We start from the raw sequence: 19,353 nt of genomic DNA on the forward strand, positions 1-19,353 counted from the left end.
CCAGCGCCAGCATGGGGTGGGGGTGGGGGAACGCACATGCCAGCATGGGGTGGGGGAACGTACATGCCAGCGTGGGGGTGGGGGAACGCACATGCCAGCATGGGGTGGGGGTGGGGGAGCACACATGCCAGCATGGGGTGGGGGAACGCATATGCCAGCGTGGGGGTGGGGAACGCACATGCCAGCGTGGGGGTGGGGGAAAGCACATGCCAGCATGGGGTGGGGGTGGGGGAAAGCACATGCCAGCATGGAGTGGGGGTGGGGGAACGCACATGCCAGCATGGGGTGGGGGAGGGAGAACGCACATGCCAGCATGGGGTGGGGGAGGCGGAATGCACATGCCAGCATGGGGTGGGGGAGGGGGAACACACATGCCAGCATGGGGTGGGGGAGAGGGAACGCACATGCCAGCATGGGGTGGGGGAGGGGGGACACATATGCCAGCATGGGGGGGGAAACACGCGTGCCGGCATTGGGGGAGGGAACAATGCATGCCAGGATGGGGAAACATGCATGCCAGAATGGGGAAACATGCATGCCAGAATGGGGAAACATGCATGCCAGGATGGAGGAAACATGCATGCCAGGATGGAGGAAACATGCATGCCAGGATGGAGGAAACATACATGCCAGGATGGAGGAAACATGCATGCCAGGATGGAGGAAACATGCATGCCAGAATGGGGAAACATGCATGGCAGGATGAAGGAAACATACATGCCAGGATGGAGGAAACATGTCATGATAGGGTACATTTACCAGGAAGAGGAACATTTACCAGGAAGGGGTACATGCTAGGAAGGGGGACATTTACCTGGATGGGGGTAAATTAACCAGGATTGGGAACATTTACCAGGATGGAGGACATTTACCAGGAATGGGGTACATGCCGGGATGGGGGAACATTTACAAGGATGGGCAATACCGTATGTCAGGATGGGGTACATTTACCAGCATGGGGGAACATGCCAGAATAAGGTACATTTACCAGGATGGAGGACATTTACCAGGATGAGGTATATTTACCAGGATGGGGCCATGATGGGGACAAATATACCAGAATGTAGGAAATATATATCAGGATGGGGGACATGTTTACCAGGAAATGGCCAGGAAGGGGGACATAACTACACAATAAAAGGGGAGGGGAGCAACTCGTACGTCTTTATTGGATTTCAAGATGTTCAGACTTTGAAATGTAGATGTGGATGTGGATTACAGGGTGACATCTGATTGCATTCCATGCTAAAATCTCTGTCTAATATGCTGCAATTTTTTCCAGAAAGATCAATCCAACTGCTGTGTCTGGAAAGGGCAGGGGCTCAGCTTCAATGTGTGGTAAGCATGAGCGTGATGCCCCCTGCTGAAGAGAAGAGAAGACTGCAAAGGTAAGGTTACAATCAATTATTTACATAATAGGATTGGTTGGCACTTCGTAAAAAAAATTGGGTTTAGGGCTACAGTTTGGGCACTCGGCCTGTAAAAGGTTCGCCATCACTGTCCTAGTGCATCTTATAATATCTCATGAGGGAGGAGCGGCGGTGGTGGAGTGGCTCAGGAAGGTCACAGAAGGTAGGGTCCGCGATGCTGCGGGCTTGGAGGAGGGGGTGTCGCAACTCAGGAGGGTCAGTGGACGGAGGGTCGGCAATACTGCGGGCTCTGGGGTGTCACAGTGGGCTCCATTGAATTGCCTGTAGTTGACGAGATTGACTTTAAAAAAATGGCAGCGGAGGCGGTGCATATGCAGATAGGACTCTGTGGCCATTTTCTTGAAGTCCATTGCGTCAACAGCGGGCGATTCAATGGAACTCGCAGCCCGCTATCAGATCAATGGCACCCGAAGCATTGTCCTATGACCCTCCTGAGCTGCTCCATTGCAGTGACACCCGCTCCTCCGAGCCCTCAGTTTCGCCGACCATGCCTCCTGTGACCCCGCTCCACCACCGGCCCTCCCGTAAGCCATATCCGATTATAAGACGCACCCCCATTTTACTCCCAGTTTTTTGGGGGATAAAAGTGCGTCATATAATCCAGAAAATTTGTTATTTCCTTCACCCGCAGATTTCTAGATGATAACCACTGGAGCTTCCGCTTTGGTATGCAGTTATTGGAGTAGTAGGAAAGTAAAACCTGCAGATTCCCCATGAGTGACGAGCTTTTGGGAAGCTGTAAGCTATTAACCAGCAATCATATAACTAATAAGCAATAGAATAAAGGCAATAATTGTTTAATGGTGAGTTATGTATTTTCAGAGTAATGCTTTGTATCATCTGATTTCTGCTGACCTGTACATGCACATATAACGATTACCCACCTATCCCATGCTTTTCCATCAGGGAGATGAGCTCTGCTTCGGTGAGATAATCAGGAGGACAGGTCTGTTTTTCCAGAAGCTTTATCTCATCTACGCTGAAACTGTCCCCTTTCTCGCATGGCTGAAAACTTTCCTCCTTTGGGATACCCAGCCATGGCATGATTTCCGTAAATCCTGAGAAATAATATTAAGTGAAATTAAGAATATGTGAATATATACCTCCTCTAAAGAAGGGAATTTTGTTTACTTACCGTAAATTCCTTTTCTTCTAGCTCCTATTGGGAGACCCAGACAATTGGGTGTATAGCTTCTGCCTCCGGAGGCCACACAAAGTATTACACTTTAAAAAGTGTAACCCCTCCACTCTGCCTATACACCCTCCCGTGCATCACGGGCTCCTCAGTTTTGGTGCAAAAGCAGCAAGGAGGAAACTTATAAATTGGTCTAAGGTAAATTCAATCCGAAGGATGTTCGGAGAACTGAAACCATGAACCAAAAGAACAATTCAACATGAACAACATGTGTACACAAAAGAACAACAGCCCGAAGGGAACAGGGGCGGGTGCTGGGTCTCCCAATAGGAGCTAGAAGAAAAGGAATTTACGGTAAGTAAACAAAATTCCCTTCTTCTTTGTCGCTCCATTGGGAGACCCAGACAATTGGAACGTCCAAAAGCAGTCCCTGGGTGGGTAAAAGAATACCTCGAGTAAAAAGAGCCGTAAAACGACCCCCTCTTACAGGTGGGCAACCGCCGCCTGAAGGACTCGCCTACCTAGACTGGCGTCTGCCGAAACATAGGCATGCACCTGATAGTGTTTCGTGAAAGTGTGAAGACTAGACCAGGTAGCTGTATTAATCTCTAGCAGGGACCTACTATATATTACAGGAATACCACCTTTCTAAACTACCAATTACACGACACAGCGGCTTTTTTCCAAAACATGAAAAAATCTTTTATTGTTACAAAAATCACACACAGTTAAAAATAAGCAGGGTATGCACAAACAGGGATGGATACCAACGGGACATAGTCGCAAAATCAATGATGATATACATATACTAGCATCCATAAAGTGTACTAATTTACAATATGCCCTATGCCCTTAGATTTAAAAGGGCACCCCATAAACAGCTGGTGGGTGATTTGGAGAGCATTTAAATTTTCTCATATGCAAGGGGGCTATTCATGCCACAATACATTGCATCGATATACCAGACAACCTCCAAATTCTCCCTTATGCAGGGGGCAATTGAAACATAACGCAAGTATTCTGATACTGCTGATTAGTAAACAAAATGGCTAGCGACCACTGCTATAGTCTCACCCCTAGTCCCTCTCTATACAAGAGGTTACAGGCCGGCAATATAAATGCTGCACTACTGCTAATCCGGTGTTTGGAGCGGTTGATAATGCATAATCAGAATGCGTAAAACCTATGAGGCTAATCCACTTTCTATCATCGCTCCAAACAACCCTAATGAATAGCAGGGGAAATAGCGATAAAGTAATGCAATTATGCAGCTTTACTAACCAGTATGTAATGTCCGTAATGGCGCCACCCCTCCCGTTCCGACGCGCGTTTCACCTTCTTCCTCAGGGAACGATAGTGCATTGGGTCAAATACGGGGTTTAAATACCGCGGGAAGTGTACGGCGTAACCGGAAGTGGGGGCGGGATTTACAATACATCCGGTGTTAGTTTATCCGTCATTTCCGGTCCGTGGAACGCAATTGCGGATCAGCTCCACCCGGAAGGTACGGATAAGAACTAGATCCGACATTCGCATCATTTAACCGTTCCGGTTCAGGAAACCCAAAAGTATATCATCCTCAACCCGGACAGAACAGAAGTTCCCGCTTCTAAAGAGTACCACGATCGGAGGCTGTGGGCGGAATTAACCCCTGCCACCTATGCTTCCCTGTTTTATTGGGTTTCAGGGATAGTGCATATTCACAGCCGGGAACTTCTGTTCTGTCCGGGTTGAGGATGATATACTTTTGGGTTTCCTGAACCGGAACGGTTAAATGATGCGAATGTCGGATCTAGTTCTTATCCGTACCTTCCGGGTGGAGCTGATCCGCAATTGCGTTCCACGGACCGGAAATGACGGATAAACTAACACCGGATGTATTGTAAATCCCGCCCCCACTTCCGGTTACGCCGTACACTTCCCGCGGTATTTAAACCCCGTATTTGACCCAATGCACTATCGTTCCCTGAGGAAGAAGGTGAAACGCGCGTCGGAACGGGAGGGGTGGCGCCATTACGGACATTACATACTGGTTAGTAAAGCTGCATAATTGCATTACTTTATCGCTATTTCCCCTGCTATTCATTAGGGTTGTTTGGAGCGATGATAGAAAGTGGATTAGCCTCATAGGTTTTACGCATTCTGATTATGCATTATCAACCGCTCCAAACACCGGATTAGCAGTAGTGCAGCATTTATATTGCCGGCCTGTAACCTCTTGTATAGAGAGGGACTAGGGGTGAGACTATAGCAGTGGTCGCTAGCCATTTTGTTTACTAATCAGCAGTATCAGAATACTTGCGTTATGTTTCAATTGCCCCCTGCATAAGGGAGAATTTGGAGGTTGTCTGGTATATCGATGCAATGTATTGTGGCATGAATAGCCCCCTTGCATATGAGAAAATTTAAATGCTCTCCAAATCACCCACCAGCTGTTTATGGGGTGCCCTTTTAAATCTAAGGGCATAGGGCATATTGTAAATTAGTACACTTTATGGATGCTAGTATATGTATATCATCATTGATTTTGCGACTATGTCCCGTTGGTATCCATCCCTGTTTGTGCATACCCTGCTTATTTTTAACTGTGTGTGATTTTTGTAACAATAAAAGATTTTTTCATGTTTTGGAAAAAAGCCGCTGTGTCGTGTAATTGGTAGACCAGGTAGCTGCCTGACACACCTGCTGAGCCGTAGCTCGGTGCCGCAGTGCCCAGGACGCACCTACGGCTCTGGTAGAATGGGCTTTCAACCCTGAAGGGAGTGGAAGTCCAGAAGAACGGTAGGATTCAAGAATCGGTTCCTTGATCCATCTAGCCAAGGTTGACTTGGAAGCCTGCGAACCCTTACGCTGGCCAGCGATAAGGACAAAGAGGGCATCTGAACGGCGCAGGGGCGCCGTGCGAGACACGTAGAGCCGGAGTGCTCTCACTAAATCTAATGAGTGCAAATCCTTTTCACATTGGTGAACTGGATGAGGGTAAAATGAAGGTAAGGAGATATCCTGATTGAGATGAAAAGGGGATACCACCTTAGGGAGAAATTCCGGCACCGGACGTAGAACCACCTTATCCTGGTGAAAAACCAGGAAGGGGGCTTTGCATGACAGCGCTGCCAGTTCCGACACTCTACGGAGCGATGTAACTGCCACTAGAAATGCCACCTTTTGCGAAAGACGTGATAAAGAAACTTCCCGCAGCGGCTCGAAAGGTGGCTTCTGAAGAGCCGTTAGCACCCTATTGAGGTCCCAGGGTTCCAGCGGACGCTTGTAAGGTGGGACTATGTGGCAAACTCCCTGCAGGAACGTGCGGACCTGCGGAAGTCTGGCTAGACGCTTTTGAAAAAATACGGAAAGCGCCGATACTTGTCCCTTAAGAGAGCCGAGAGACAAACCCTTGTCCATTCCGGATTGAAGGAATGAAAGAAAAGTGGGTAAGGCAAAGGGCCAGGGCGTAAAACCCTTGTCAGAGCACCAGGACAAGAAGATCCTCCAAGATCTGTGATAGATCTTGGCGGACGTTGGTTTCCTGGCCTGTCTCATAGTGGCAATGACATCTTGAGATAACCCTGAGGACGCTAGGAGCCAGGACTCAATGGCCACACAGTCAGGTTGAGGGCCGCAGAATTCAGATGGAAAAACGGCCCTTGAGACAGCAAGTCTGGGCGGTCTGGGAGCGCCCACAGTTGACCCACCGTGAGATGCCACAGATCCGGGTACCACGACCGCCTCGGCCAATCTGGGGCGACGAGAATGGAGCGATGACAGTCGGACCTGATTTTTCGCAACACTGGGGAGCATCGCCAGAGGAGGAAACACATAGGGAAGTCGAAACTGCGACCAATCCTGAATTAATGCGTCCGCCGCCAGAGCTCTGTGATCTTGAGACCGGGCCATGAATGCCGAGACTTTGTTGTTGTGCCGTGACGCCATGAGATCGACGTCCGGCGTCCCCCAGCGGCGACAGATCTCTCGAAACACGTCTGGGTGAAGAGACCATTCCCCCACGTCCATGCCCTGTCGGCTGAGAAAATCTGCTTCCCAGTTTTCTACGCCCGGGATGTACACTGCGGAGATCGTGGAGGCTGTGGCTTCCACCCACTGCAGAATTCGTCGGACTTCCTGGAAGGCTTGACGACTGTGAGTGCCGCCTTGGTGGTTGATGTAAGCGACGGCCGTGGCGTTGTCCGACTGGATTCGGATCTGCTTGCCCTCCAGCCACCGATGAAAGGCCAGTAGGGCTAGATATACTGCCCTTATCTCCAGAATATTGATCTGAAGGGATGACTCTATCGGAGTCCAGGTTCCCTGAGCCCTGTGGTGGAGAAAAACCGCCCCCCACCCTGACAGGCTCGCGTCCGTCGTGACCACAGCCCAGGTGGGGGGTAGGAAGGATTTCCCCTGCGACAGAGAGTTGGGAAGGAGCCACCACTGAAGTGACGTCTTGGTTGCAAGGGAAAGAGAGACGTTCCTGTCGAGTGAAGTCGACCTCCTGTCCCATTTTCGGAGAATTTCCCACTGGAGTGGCCGCAGATGGAATTGCGCGAACGGCACTGCCTCCATCGCTGCCACCATCTTCCCCAGGAAGTGCATGAGGCGCCTCAAGGGGTGTGACTGACCCCGAAGAAGAGATTGCACCCCTGCCTGCAGAGAAAGCTGTTTGTCCCGCGGTAGCATGACTACCGCTGACTGAGTATGAAACTCCATCCCAAGGTACGTCAGTGATTGGGTCGGTGTCAACTGGGATTTTGGGAAGTTGATTATCCAACCGAACTGCTGGAGAGTCGCCAGAGCGACAGAAAGGCTGTTTTGACACGCCAACTGAGAGGGTGCCCTGACCAGGAGATCGTCTAAGTAGGGAATCACCGAGTGGCCCTGAGAGTGTAGGACCGCCACAACAGATGCCATGACCTTGGTGAACACCCGTGGGGCTGTCGCCAGGCCGAAAGGCAATGCCACGAACTGAAGGTGTTCGTCCCTGATGGCGAAGCGCAAAAAGCGTTGATGTTCGGGAGCGATCGGCACATGGAGATAAGCATCCTTGATATCGATCGATGCTAGGAAGTCTCCTTGTGACATTGAAGCGATGACAGAGCGGAGAGATTCCATCCGAAACCGTCTGGTGCTCACATGTCTGTTGAGTAGTTTGAGGTCCAGAACGGGACGGAACGAGCCGTCCTTCTTTGGCACCACAAACAAGTTGGAGTAAAAGCTGCGACCATGTTCCTGGGGGGGGAACAGGGATCACGACTCCTTCTGTTTTCAGAGCGTTCACCGCCTGAAAAAGTGCATCGGCTCGCTTGTGGGGCGGAGATGTTCTGAAGAAACGAGTCGGAGGACGAGAGCTGAACTCTATCCTGTAACCGTGAGACAGGATGTCTCTCACCCATCGGTCTTGAACATGTGGCCACCAGGCGTCGCAAAAGCGGGAGAGCCTGCCACCGACCGAGGATGCGGTTCGGGGATGCCGAGAGTCATGAGGAGGCCGCCTTGGAAGCAGTGCCTCCTGCGGCCTTTTGGGGGCGTGACTTAGCCCGCCACGCATAGGAGTTCCTCTGGCCCTTCTCCGGCCTGCTGGACGAAGAGGATTGGGGCTTGGCGGAGGGACGAAAGGACCGAAACCTCGATTGTATCTGTCGCTGCTGAGGTCTCTTTGGCTTAGACTGGGGCAAGGAGGAGTCCTTTCCCGTAGATTGCTTAATAATCTCATACAATCGTTCGCCAAACAATCGGTCGCCAGTAAACGGCAAACCGGTTAAAAACCTCTTGGAAGCCGAGTCTGCCTTCCATTCGCGCAGCCACATGGCCCTGCGGACTGCCACAGAGTTAGCGGATGCCACCGCTGTACGGCTAGCAGAGTCTAAAACTGCGTTCATGGCATAGGAAGAAAAAACTGACGCCTGGGAAGTCAAAGACGTAACCTGCGGAGCAGAATTACGTGTAACCGCATTAATCTCAGCCAGACAAGCTGAGATAGCTTGTAGTGCCCACACGGCTGCAAAGGCCGGGGCAAAAGACGCCCTCGTGGCTTCATAGATGGATTTCATCTGGAGCTCTATCTGCCTGTCAGTGGCATCCTTTAGCGATGATCCATCTGCAACCGATACCACAGATCTAGCCGCCAATCTATAGACTGGGGGATCCACCTTGGGACATTGAGCCCAACCCTTGACAACGTCAGGAGGGAAGGGGTAACGTGTGTCAGTAAGGCGCTTAGTAAAGCGCTTGTCCGGAACCGCTCTGGGCTTCTGGACAGCATCTCTGAAGTTAGAGTGATCGAAAAACGCACACCGTGTACGTTTAGGGAACCGAAACTGGTGTTTCTCCTGCTGAGAAGTCGACTCCTCTACAGGTGGCAGTGGGGGAGAGATATCTAACACCTGGTTGATAGACGAGATAAGATCATTTACTATAGCGTCCCCGTCAGGTGTATCAAGATTGAGGGCAGCGTCAGTGTCAGAGCCCTGAGCTGCGACGTCCGCCTCGTCCTCCAGAGAGTCCTCACGCTGGGAACCTGAGCAACGTGAAGAAGTCGGGGAAGATTCCCAGCGTGCCCGCTTAGCCGGTCTGGGACTGTGGTCCGGGCCGGAGTCCTCCACGTGAGACCTAGGACCCCCCTGGGAACGTGCTGCTGCGCGGGCAGAGAGGGGCCTGGGGGTGAAGATCCAACAGGGCCCGGGGCCTGTGTAGGGACCGGTCTGGACTGCAAAGCTTCAAGCAGCTTGGCAGACCATTTGTCCATAGACTGAGCCATGGAATGTGAGAGTGACTCAGAGAGTTTTTCAGCAAAAACGGCAAACTCTGTCCCTGCCGCCTGGACAGGGAGAGCAACGGATTCTACCTGAGCCGAGGGGCCCACTAGTGACCGAGGCTCTGGTTGTGGAAGCAAAACAGGGGTTGAGCATTGCTCACAGTGAGGGTAGGTGGAACCTGCAGGTAACTTAGCCGCACAAGAGGTACAGGTTGCAAAATAACCCTGTGTCTTGGCCCCCTTGCTCCTTGTGGACGACATGCTGTTGTCTCCTAGGAGAGTGATCACTGAGGGTATATGGGGAGGGTATACAGCCCGACCAAACAGAGATATATAAATATATATGGTATCTATTCTGGCAGCCTGAGGGGACCAGCACCGGGTGACCGGTGTGGCTTACCGACCGCTAAAAAGCGGAGTGTGTGTCCTCCAGATTCCCTGCCTTAGGTCTCCCAGCGTTGCAGAGCTCTTTCCAGGAAAACTTCCACAGGCAGAATGCCAAAGAAATGGCTGCCGGAGCTCTCAGGGGAGGAGAGAAGCCGGGGGCGGCGTTAGAAAAAGTGCGGGAATCTGGAGTCCCCACAGTGATCAGTGAGGGGGGGAGGAACATACAGGATGCCCTGGCCCTCACAGCCGACGTCAGGCCGGCAGTCCCGCCCTTATCCCTGATAGACAGGCCCGGGGGCGGGAGTTTTGCAACTAGGCCGCAATTGAAGCCGGGGACTAAATTTAATACCGCGGCCGACAAACAGGCGCGGTCGGCGCGGAAGTCCGCCGGCCGTCACAAATAAGCAGCAGCTGCAGCGTCCGGGATGTAGGCGCTCCATGCACATCCCCCATGGGGGTACAGAGTACCTTAGTGATGCAGGGCCCGGTCCCTGAGGATAAACGAACTCCTGTCCGACAGCTTCCCCCAGGGGCTGTGGAGGGAGCACGGTCCCAGTGACTGGATGACCGCTGAGGATCCCACTTCTCCCAGAGCCGCTAAGGGATGGTGAAGGAGACGGCATGAGGCTCCTGCCTTTGTACCCACAATGGGTACCTCAACCTTAACAGCACCGCCGACAAAGTGGGGTGAGAAGGGAACATGCCGGGGGCCCCGTGGGAGCCCACTTTTCTTCCAACTGATATAACTAAAATGAGAAGATGAGTGGATGTGTGCCTCCTTCTACACAAAGCATAAAACTGAGGAGCCCGTGATGCACGGGAGGGTGTATAGGCAGAGGGGAGGGGTTACACTTTTTAAAGTGTAATACTTTGTGTGGCCTCCGGAGGCAGAAGCTATACACCCCAATTGTCTGGGTCTCCCAATGGAGCGACAAAGAAATTACATACAACAGCAGTTTCCTCACATACTTATTCTTAGCGTCTCTAACCCCTTACCTAACTTAAAGGGAACCTGTCACCAGTTTTTGGCCTATAAGCTGCGGCAACCACCAGTGGGCTCTTAAATATAGCATTCTAACATGCTGTATATAAGAGCCCAGGCCACACTGTACAACATAAAAAACACTTTATAATTCTCACCTATACTGATCGCTGTGGTGGATGTGGCTCAGATGGGAGTCTTTGTCCCCCGGTGCCGCCTCTTTCGGCCATCTTTGTCGCCGCCTCTGTCGTCCTTCTGAAGCCGCGGTGCATGACGCGTCCGACGTCATACACACTCGCCGGCATTCAGGTCCTGAGCAGACACACTTTGATCTGCCCTGAGCAGGGAAGATCAAAGTATTGTAGTGCGCATGCGCGGGACCGGCGAGTGTGTATGACGTAGGACGTGTCATGCACACAGGCTTCAAAAGGAGATCGAAGATGGCCGAACGAAGCAGCGCCGGCACCGAAGGACGAAGACACCAATCTGATCCACATCCACGACAGCGACCGGTTTAGGTGAGTATTATAAAGTGTTTATGTTGTACACAGCGGCCTGAACTCTTATATACAGCATGTTAGAATGCTGTATATAAAAGCCTCCTGGTGGTGGCCACAGCTTACAGGGTAAAAAACTGGTGACAGGTTCCCTTTAAGATTCTATATTTTTCATTTTTTCTTTCCCTTATTCCAAGGACCATAACTTTTTTATTTTTCGGTCCCCATAGCGGCAGGAAGGCTTGTTTTTTGCAGCACCAGTTGTATTTTTGAATGACACCACTCATTTTATCATATGATTCACTGGAAAACAGGAAAAAAATTCCATGTGTGTTGAAATTGCAAAAAAAGTGCATTTCCACAATTGTTTTTTTGTTTTTTTTATTTACCATATTCATTATAGAGTAGAACTTAAAACTGATCTGGCATTATCTCCAGGTCTGGTCAAGCAGATATCAAACATGTATAGTTTTTCCTATTTAAGTAATGAAAAAAAATTAGAAATATAAAATAAAAAATTCTCGTGTGGCCATTTTCTGAGACCCATAACGTTTTCATTTTTCGGGATCTGGGGTTGCATGTGGGCTTATTTTTTTAGCTGACATTTTTAATGATACTATTATGGGGTAGATGCAAAGTTTTAATTGCATTTAATTGCAATGTTGTGGCAATAAAAAACCCTAATTCTGGAGTTTTTAAATTTTTTCTTGCTACGCTGTTTACTGATCAAATGAATTTATTTTATATTTTGATAGATCGGACCTTTATGAATACAGCAATGCCAAATATGTGTAATTTTTTTTAATGGTTTTATTTTTAATGGGGTAAAGGAGGGGTTGATTTCAATGTGTTTCTTTTTTTAATATTTTTTTTTCATATTTTTAAAAACTTTCTCTTTTTACTGTTTTTATTAGTCCCCTTAGGGGTCTTGAACCTGCGATTGTCCAAGCATTTGTGTATAGGTAAAATCACGACAATCTCCTATGAACGCAAGCTCCTAGCTGGCTTTCACAGGAGTATCGTGACGACAGACATGGGGGTCATCAACAGACCCCAGTCTGTCATGATAACCTATCGGCGCCTCGCAATCAAGTCACGAAAGCACAGATGGGCAGGAAGACTGACGCGCTCCCTGCCGGATCATGTCAAGTACCATTGCTTTTTTGGAGGTTTTTATGCAGTTCACTGGTAAAAATGCTAAGACGACTTTATTCTTAGGTTACATTCCCATGATCAGTATCTCTGAAGTTTTTGACGCTGCAGAATTTGTGCACCATCTCCACACCTTAGACTACATGTGTTTTTTAAGTAAATTTTTATCATGTTTTTGATGCTGCTTTTTTGTCTCTGTTTAGTCTGTCATCCTTTAAATAAAGCTGTTGTGATTTTGAAGCTTTGAGTGAAATCATTAAGTGCATTACATTAGGTGCAATTTCCGTTGAGTAAATGCACCAAAATACATGTGCATTTTTACCTGCGGAGTTTCGGCATCTAATGTAAGTCTATGGGGAAATTCCACATAGAAGACTCATTGTGCCCACAAGAGAAATTGACATGCTGTGACTTAGAAAAACGCACCGCAGGTGAGTTTACGCAGTGTAAAAAAAAAAGAACAGTGTACATGACATTTTTAATAATCCCATGCATTTTGCTTGTATTGTAAAACACTGCATTTTTGATGCCACGTACATAAACAGCGTAATAATGCGAGCATAACTCACCGTGGGTACATACCATTAGGGTCAGTACGATTATAGTGATGTGACAGTTATACATTTTATATTTTGCTGCTTCTGTACAATAAAGAGAATTTTGTTTACTTACCGTAAATTCTTTTTCTTATAGTTCCGTATTGGGAGACCCAGACATTGGGTGTATAGATTCTGCCTCCGGAGGACACACAAAGTACTACACTAAAAAGTGTAGCTCCTCCCTCTGAGCATATACACCCCCTGGATAACCAGATCTAGCCAGTTTAGTGCAAAAGCTGAAGGAGAATAGCCACCCACAAGTAAAGACAGAGCAAGAACCGGAAAAACCGGAGCCTCTGTCTACGACAACAGCCGGTGATAACACGCGGAACAAGAAACTGCCAACAGGCAACAGGGAGGGTGCTGGGTCTCCCAATACGGAACTATAAGAAAAAGAATTTACGGTAAGTAAACAAAATTCTCTTTTTCTTTATCGTTCCTATGGGAGACCCAAACATTGGGACGTCTCAAAGCAGTCCATGGGTGGGAATAAACAGAAAACTGAGAAGTAGGCGGAGCCTAACTTCACAAATGGGCGACAGCCGCCTGAAGGATGCGTCTGCCCAAGCTCGCATCTGCCGAAGCATGAGCATGCACTTGGTAGTGCTTTGAAAAGGTATGCAGACTAGTCCAAGTGGCAGCCTGACAGACCTGCTGAGCCGTAGCCTGGTGCCTGAAAGCCCAAGAGGCACCGACAGCTCTGGTCGAGTGTGCCTTGATCCCCGGCGGGGGAGGCACCTGAGTACACTGGTAGGCATCGGAAATGGCCGACCTAATCCAACGAGCTAAGGTCGGCTTAGAAGCCGAGAGGCCCTTACGCCGACCTGTGGTTAGCACAAAAAGAGAGGTGCACCGCCTAAGAACAGCGGTGCGAGACACATAGATCCGGAGCGCCCGCACCAGATCCAGAGTATGCAACGCTTTTTCAAAGCGATGAACAGGAGCCGGACAAAAGGAAGGCAGGGAAATGTCCTGGTTAAGGTGGAAAGGAGAAACCACCTTAGGGAGAAAGTCCGGAGTCGGACGGAGAACCACCTTGTCTTGATGAAAAACCAAAAAAGGTGGCTCCGAAGAGAGCGCAGCCAAATCAGAGACTCTCCTGAGGGAAGTTATGGCCACTAGAAAGACCACTTTCTGTGAAAGACGAGACAAAGAAACCTCCCTAAGAGGCTCAAAGGGGGGTTTCTGCAAGGCCGTGAGGACCAGATTGAGGTCCCAGGGATCCAAGGGCCGCCGGTAAGGCGGAATGATGTGAGACGCGCCCTGCATGAAGGTGCGCACCTGAGCCAGCCGGGCGATACGCCGCTGGAACAACACTGACAGAGCCGAGACTTGTCCCTTGAGGGAATTGAGGGATAGTCCTAGCTGCAGACCGGACTGTAGAAAGGACAGAAGGGTCGGCAAGGAAAAAGGCCAAGGAGCATGGCCGGAAGAGCGACACCAGGACAGGAAAATTCTCCAGGTCCTGTGATAGATTTTGGCCGAGGAAGACTTCCGAGCCCGAGTCATAGTGGAGATGACTTCAGGAGGAATACCAGAAGCCGTCAAGATCCAGGACTCAAGAGCCATGCCGTCAATCTGAGAGCCGCAGAATTCTGGCGGAAAAACGGACCTTGTGAGAGAAGGTCTGGACGGTCCGGAAGATGCCACGGCACCTCTACGGACAGATGGAGCAGGTCTGGGTACCAAGCTCGCCTGGGCCAGTCCGGAGCAATGAGGATGACCCGACGGCCCTCCATTCTGATCTTGCGCAGAACTCTGGGCAAGAGAGCTAGAGGGGGAAACACGTAGGACAGACGAAACTGGGACCAATCTTGAACCAGAGCGTCCGCTGCAAAGGCCTGAGGATCGTGGGAGCGAGCCACGTAAACCGGAACCTTGTTGTTGTGCCGGGATGCCATTAGATCCACTTCCGGAGTGCCCCACTTGCGGCAGATTGACTGAAACACTGCCGGATGCAGGGACCACTCGCCACTGTCCACGGTTTGACGGCTGAGATAATCTGCTTCCCAGTTTTCCACGCCTGGGATGTGGACTGCGGATATGGTGGACTTGGAGTCCTCCGTCCATTGAAGGATGCGTTGAACCTCCAACATTGCCAGGCGGCTGCGTGTCCCGCCTTGGTGATTGATGTAGGCAACCGCTGTCGCGTTGTCTGACTGGACTCGGATGTGCTTTCCCGCCAAAAGGTGGTGAAAGGCTAGGAGAGCTAGAAGCACAGCTCTGGTTTCCAGCACATTGATCGAGAGGGCTGATTCAGACGGAGTCCAAGTGCCCTGTGCTCGGTGGTGGAGACATACCGCTCCCCAGCCGGATAGACTTGCATCCGTGGTGAGGATCACCCAGGACGGGGCCAGGAAGGAGCGTCCCTGAGACAGAGAGAGGGGCCGAAGCCACCACTGAAGGGAGCCCCTGGTCTGTGGCGACAGAGCCACTAGCCTGTGCAAGGAGGAAGTCCGCTTGTCCCAACAGCGGAGAATGTCCAGCTGCAGAGGACGCAGATGGAACTGGGCAAAGGGAACAGCCTCCATTGACGCCACCATCTGACCCAGCACCTGCATTAGGTGCCTGATGGAATGACGGAGGGGCCTCAGCAGAGAGCGCACCACCAGATGGAGGGACTGCTGTTTGACTAAGGGCAGCTTCACAAGTGCCGGCAGAGTCTCGAACTGCATCCCTACGTACGTGAGCCTCTGGGTCGGAGTCAGAGTGGATTTGGGCAGATTGACAAGCCACCCGAATTGGGCTAGAGTGGCGAGAGTGAGCGAGACACTCCGCTGACAGTCTGCACTGGATGAAGCCTTGACTAGAAGGTCGTCCAGGTAAGGAATCACTGCCAACCCCTGGAGGTGCAGAACCGCAACCACTGCTGCCATGACCTTGGTGAATACTCGAGGGGCCGTGGCTAACCCGAAGGGGAGAGCCACGAATTGGAAATGTTCCTCTCCGATTGCAAAACTTAGCCAACGCTGGTGTGAAACTGCAATTGGCACATGCAGATAGGCATCTCTGATGTCAATGGATGCCAGGAAATCTCCTTGGGTCATTGAGGCAATGACTGATCGCAGAGACTCCTGCGAAAATGCCGCACCTGAACATGCTTGTTGAGAAGCTTGAGATCCAGGGTGGGCCGGAAGGAACCGTCCTTTTTGGGGACTAGGAAGAGGTTTGAGTAGAAACGTCTGAACCGTTCCCGGGCGGGAACCGGTACAATTACGCCGTTGGCCTGCAAGGATGCCACGGCCTGAGAGAAGGCGGCGGCCTTGGAGCAGGGGGGAGTTGACAGAAAAAATCTGTTTGGCGGGCTGGAAGAGAATTCTATCCTGTAGCCGTGGGAGATGATATCCCGCACCCACTGATCGGAGACGTGTTGAAACCACACGTCGCCAAAGTGGAAGAGCCTGCCACCGACTAAGGACGTTGCTGGCGCGGCCAGATAGTCAAGAGGAGGCTGCCTTAGTGGCAGCAGCTCCTGCGGTCTTTTGTGGACGCGCCTTTGTGCGCCAGTTGGGTTTTTGGTCCTTGGCTGAGTTAGTGGACGAGGCCGAGGGCTTAGAGGATGACCAGTTGGAGGAACGAAAGGAACGAAACCTCGACTGGTTCCTACCCTGGGCAGGTTTCCTGGTTTTAGTTTGTGGCATGGAAGTACTCTTCCCGCCAGTAGCTTCCTTAATAATTTCATCCAGTTGTTCACCGAATAGCCTGGATCCAGCAAAAGGGAGCCCAGCAAGGTACTTCTTTGAAGAAGCATCTGCCTTCCACTCTCGAAGCCACAAGATCCTGCGGATAGCGAGGGAATTAGCCGAAGCCACCGCAGTGCGGTGAGAAGCCTCCAGCATGGCAGACATGGCATAGGATGAAAAAGCTGAAGCTTGGGAAGTTAAGGCAACCATTTCGGGCATAGATTCCCTGGTGAGGGAATGCATCTCCTCTAGAGAAGCAGAGATGGCTTTAAGAGCCCACACTGCTGCAAAAGATGGGGAGAACGAGGCCCCTGCCGCCTCATATACAGATTTGGCCAGAAGGTCAACCTGGCGGTCAGTGGAATCCTTAAGAGAGGTGCCATCAGCCACTGATACAACGGTCCGGGCTGAGAGTCTAGACACCGGAGGGTCTGCCTTTGGTGAATGAGCCCACTCCTTGACCACCTCAGGTGGAAAGGGAAAACGGTCATCAGAACCACGCTTTGGGAAGCGTTTGTCAGGACAGGCCCTAGGCTTGGTCACAGTGGCCTGAAAACTGGAGTGGTTAAAGAACACACTCCTTGTCCTCTTAGGCAAGGTAAACTGGTGCTTTTCTGCCAGAGAGGGTTGCTCCTCTGATACTGGCGGATTGAGGTCCAGTACAGAATAAATGGACGCAATCAAATCACTAACATCTGAGTCACTTTCGGACAGATCAATGGGGCACATGGAGGTAGCCTCCGAGCCCCCAGTAAAGGCATCCTCCTCGTCCGGCGAGTCAGCTCTTGAATCAGAGCCGCGGGACGAGGAAGGAGAGGGGACCCTGCGTCTCCTTTTAGGGGGACGGGGTCTGGGACCAGATGAAGAATCCTCTGTGAGCTCCGCTGAGAGAGCCCTAGCAGCAGAGGCGCCCTGAGAAGGTGGCTGATGCATGTTCAGCAAAGTCCGGGACAGCTGTCCCATGGAGTCGGCAAAAGACTGGGAGATTGACCTAGAGAAGGATTCTACCCAAGCCGGGGGTTCAGCCACCGGAGCCGGAGCAGCCGGAGGGACCACTGTGGGTGCGATTCCAGGCTGAGGCATTGTCAGGTTAGAGCAGGTATCACAATGTGGATATGTGCTCGGTTCAGGCAGCACGAGCTTACATGCAGTGCATACTGAGTACAGCCTTGCAGCCTTGCTCCTTGTGTGAGACATGCTGCTGAAGTGGGGGCTCTGAGCCAGAATGACCCCCAGAGAGTATATAAGAAGGTCCACAACCGGAGGTTGTGGCTTACCAGACCGTTTGTGTGCCCTCCAGATCCCACAGCCCGGACCCCCAAGCAGCTTAGCAGGGATGCTGCAGCCAGCGTTGATCTAGAGAAAAACACTGAGAAAATGGCGCCGGAGCGAGGAGAGGGGGCGGGACCTGCTCTGAGAGCGGGATCTGGAGGGCCAAGGAGACTTACAGGGGAGGGGACATGTACTCAGAGAGGAGTGTCCCTCCCCTGTGCCGAACGGCCGCTGGGCGGAGCCGCACTGTCACTCTGCATGATTGACATGCGAGGGCAGTGAAATCGAAAGTAGGCCTCCGGCGAAGCCGGGGCCTAAATTTAAGCGATGCGGCCGGCGCGCAGGCACCATCGGCGCGGTTCTCAGGCGACAACCAGTGAACCGGCCGGAAATGTCAGAAAAGTTACACAGCACACTCTTCCACCATAATAAAGTACCGGGACCCCCCGAATATAAACGTCTCAGGTACTTAGCTTGCTGAGACGCAGGGTTCCATGTCCCTGGGGATGAGTGCTTCGTCCAGCAGGTTCCTGAAGGGCTGCGGATGGAGACCGGTCTCCTGCAAAGCTTTTTTATTTTTAACTGGCAGAGATGAGTGGGATCTTGTTTGTTGCATTAGAAGGTGATGTTTTCAGGTATACTATTTGTATTTATATATGAATTGTTCTATTGCGTCTTATTCCACTTTTTGTTCGACTATATGATGAAAAAAAGAAGACGATTTGGGGTACTTTCTTGGAGCCTTCATAGGTTGACACTATGCAAAAAAAGTTACCTCCTCCACAATAGTATACACCAAGCCACTGGCAGAGAGATAATCAGTGAGTAAGAAAGCAGTAAGAGAAGCAACAAAAAAGAAAAAACATATTGAAATAACAGTTTAACACACACAATTCAACACAAGGGCGGGTGCTGTGTCTCCCAAGGAAGGCTCCGAGAAAGAGTGAGTACCCAAAATCTTCTTTTCTGTATTGCTTCATTGGGGAACACTGGAGACCATTGGATGGCTTAAAGCAGTCTCAATGGTGGCTACAGGATAGTACTCTCGTGTCTGAGTGTCCCTTCTACCAAGGTTCGCATCCAACGAGGCATAGGTGTAAACCCTGTAAAATTTTGCGAAGTTATAAATGGAAGACCAGCCTTGCATAGCTATGAGATAGGGGAGTGGTGGCGGACAGCCCAGGAGGCCCACACTGCACAACTGGAGTGAGCATGACCCTTAAGTGGGCAAGCACATTCCTTTATCCGGCAGGCTTTTAAGATGGCAGACCAGATTCAGTGGGCAATGGAGGAGGTAAGTCCTTTGTCATGACTGTTAGGAATTACAAAGAAAGAGTCCGTTCATGTGAAACATGCTGTCCTGGCAATTTAGAGGCGTAGTGCGCTCACGAGGTTCAGCTTATGCAGCCACAACTCCCAAGGGTACGAAGGAGACAGGCAGAATGATGGCAGCCCAATGTCCTCGTTA

At 50.8% G+C, this 19,353-nt stretch overlaps 1 protein-coding gene across 4 annotated transcripts in view; it reads right to left on the reverse strand.

The window, feature by feature from the left end:
* The window catches only part of TOP3B (DNA topoisomerase III beta), a 126,326-nt gene that overhangs the window by 24,605 nt on the left and 82,368 nt on the right, over positions 1–19,353 (reverse strand). For all 4 annotated transcript variants that reach the window (XM_075341779.1, XM_075341780.1, XM_075341778.1 and 1 more), the window contains one exon: positions 2,315–2,488. In XM_075341779.1, coding sequence (XP_075197894.1) covers positions 2,315–2,488 — 174 coding nt within the window. The remainder of the gene's footprint in view (positions 1–2,314; positions 2,489–19,353) is intronic.

Source organism: Anomaloglossus baeobatrachus, chromosome 1 (genome assembly GCF_048569485.1).
Source record: "Anomaloglossus baeobatrachus isolate aAnoBae1 chromosome 1, aAnoBae1.hap1, whole genome shotgun sequence".
In the NCBI taxonomy this organism is placed as follows: Eukaryota; Metazoa; Chordata; class Amphibia; order Anura; family Aromobatidae; genus Anomaloglossus; species Anomaloglossus baeobatrachus.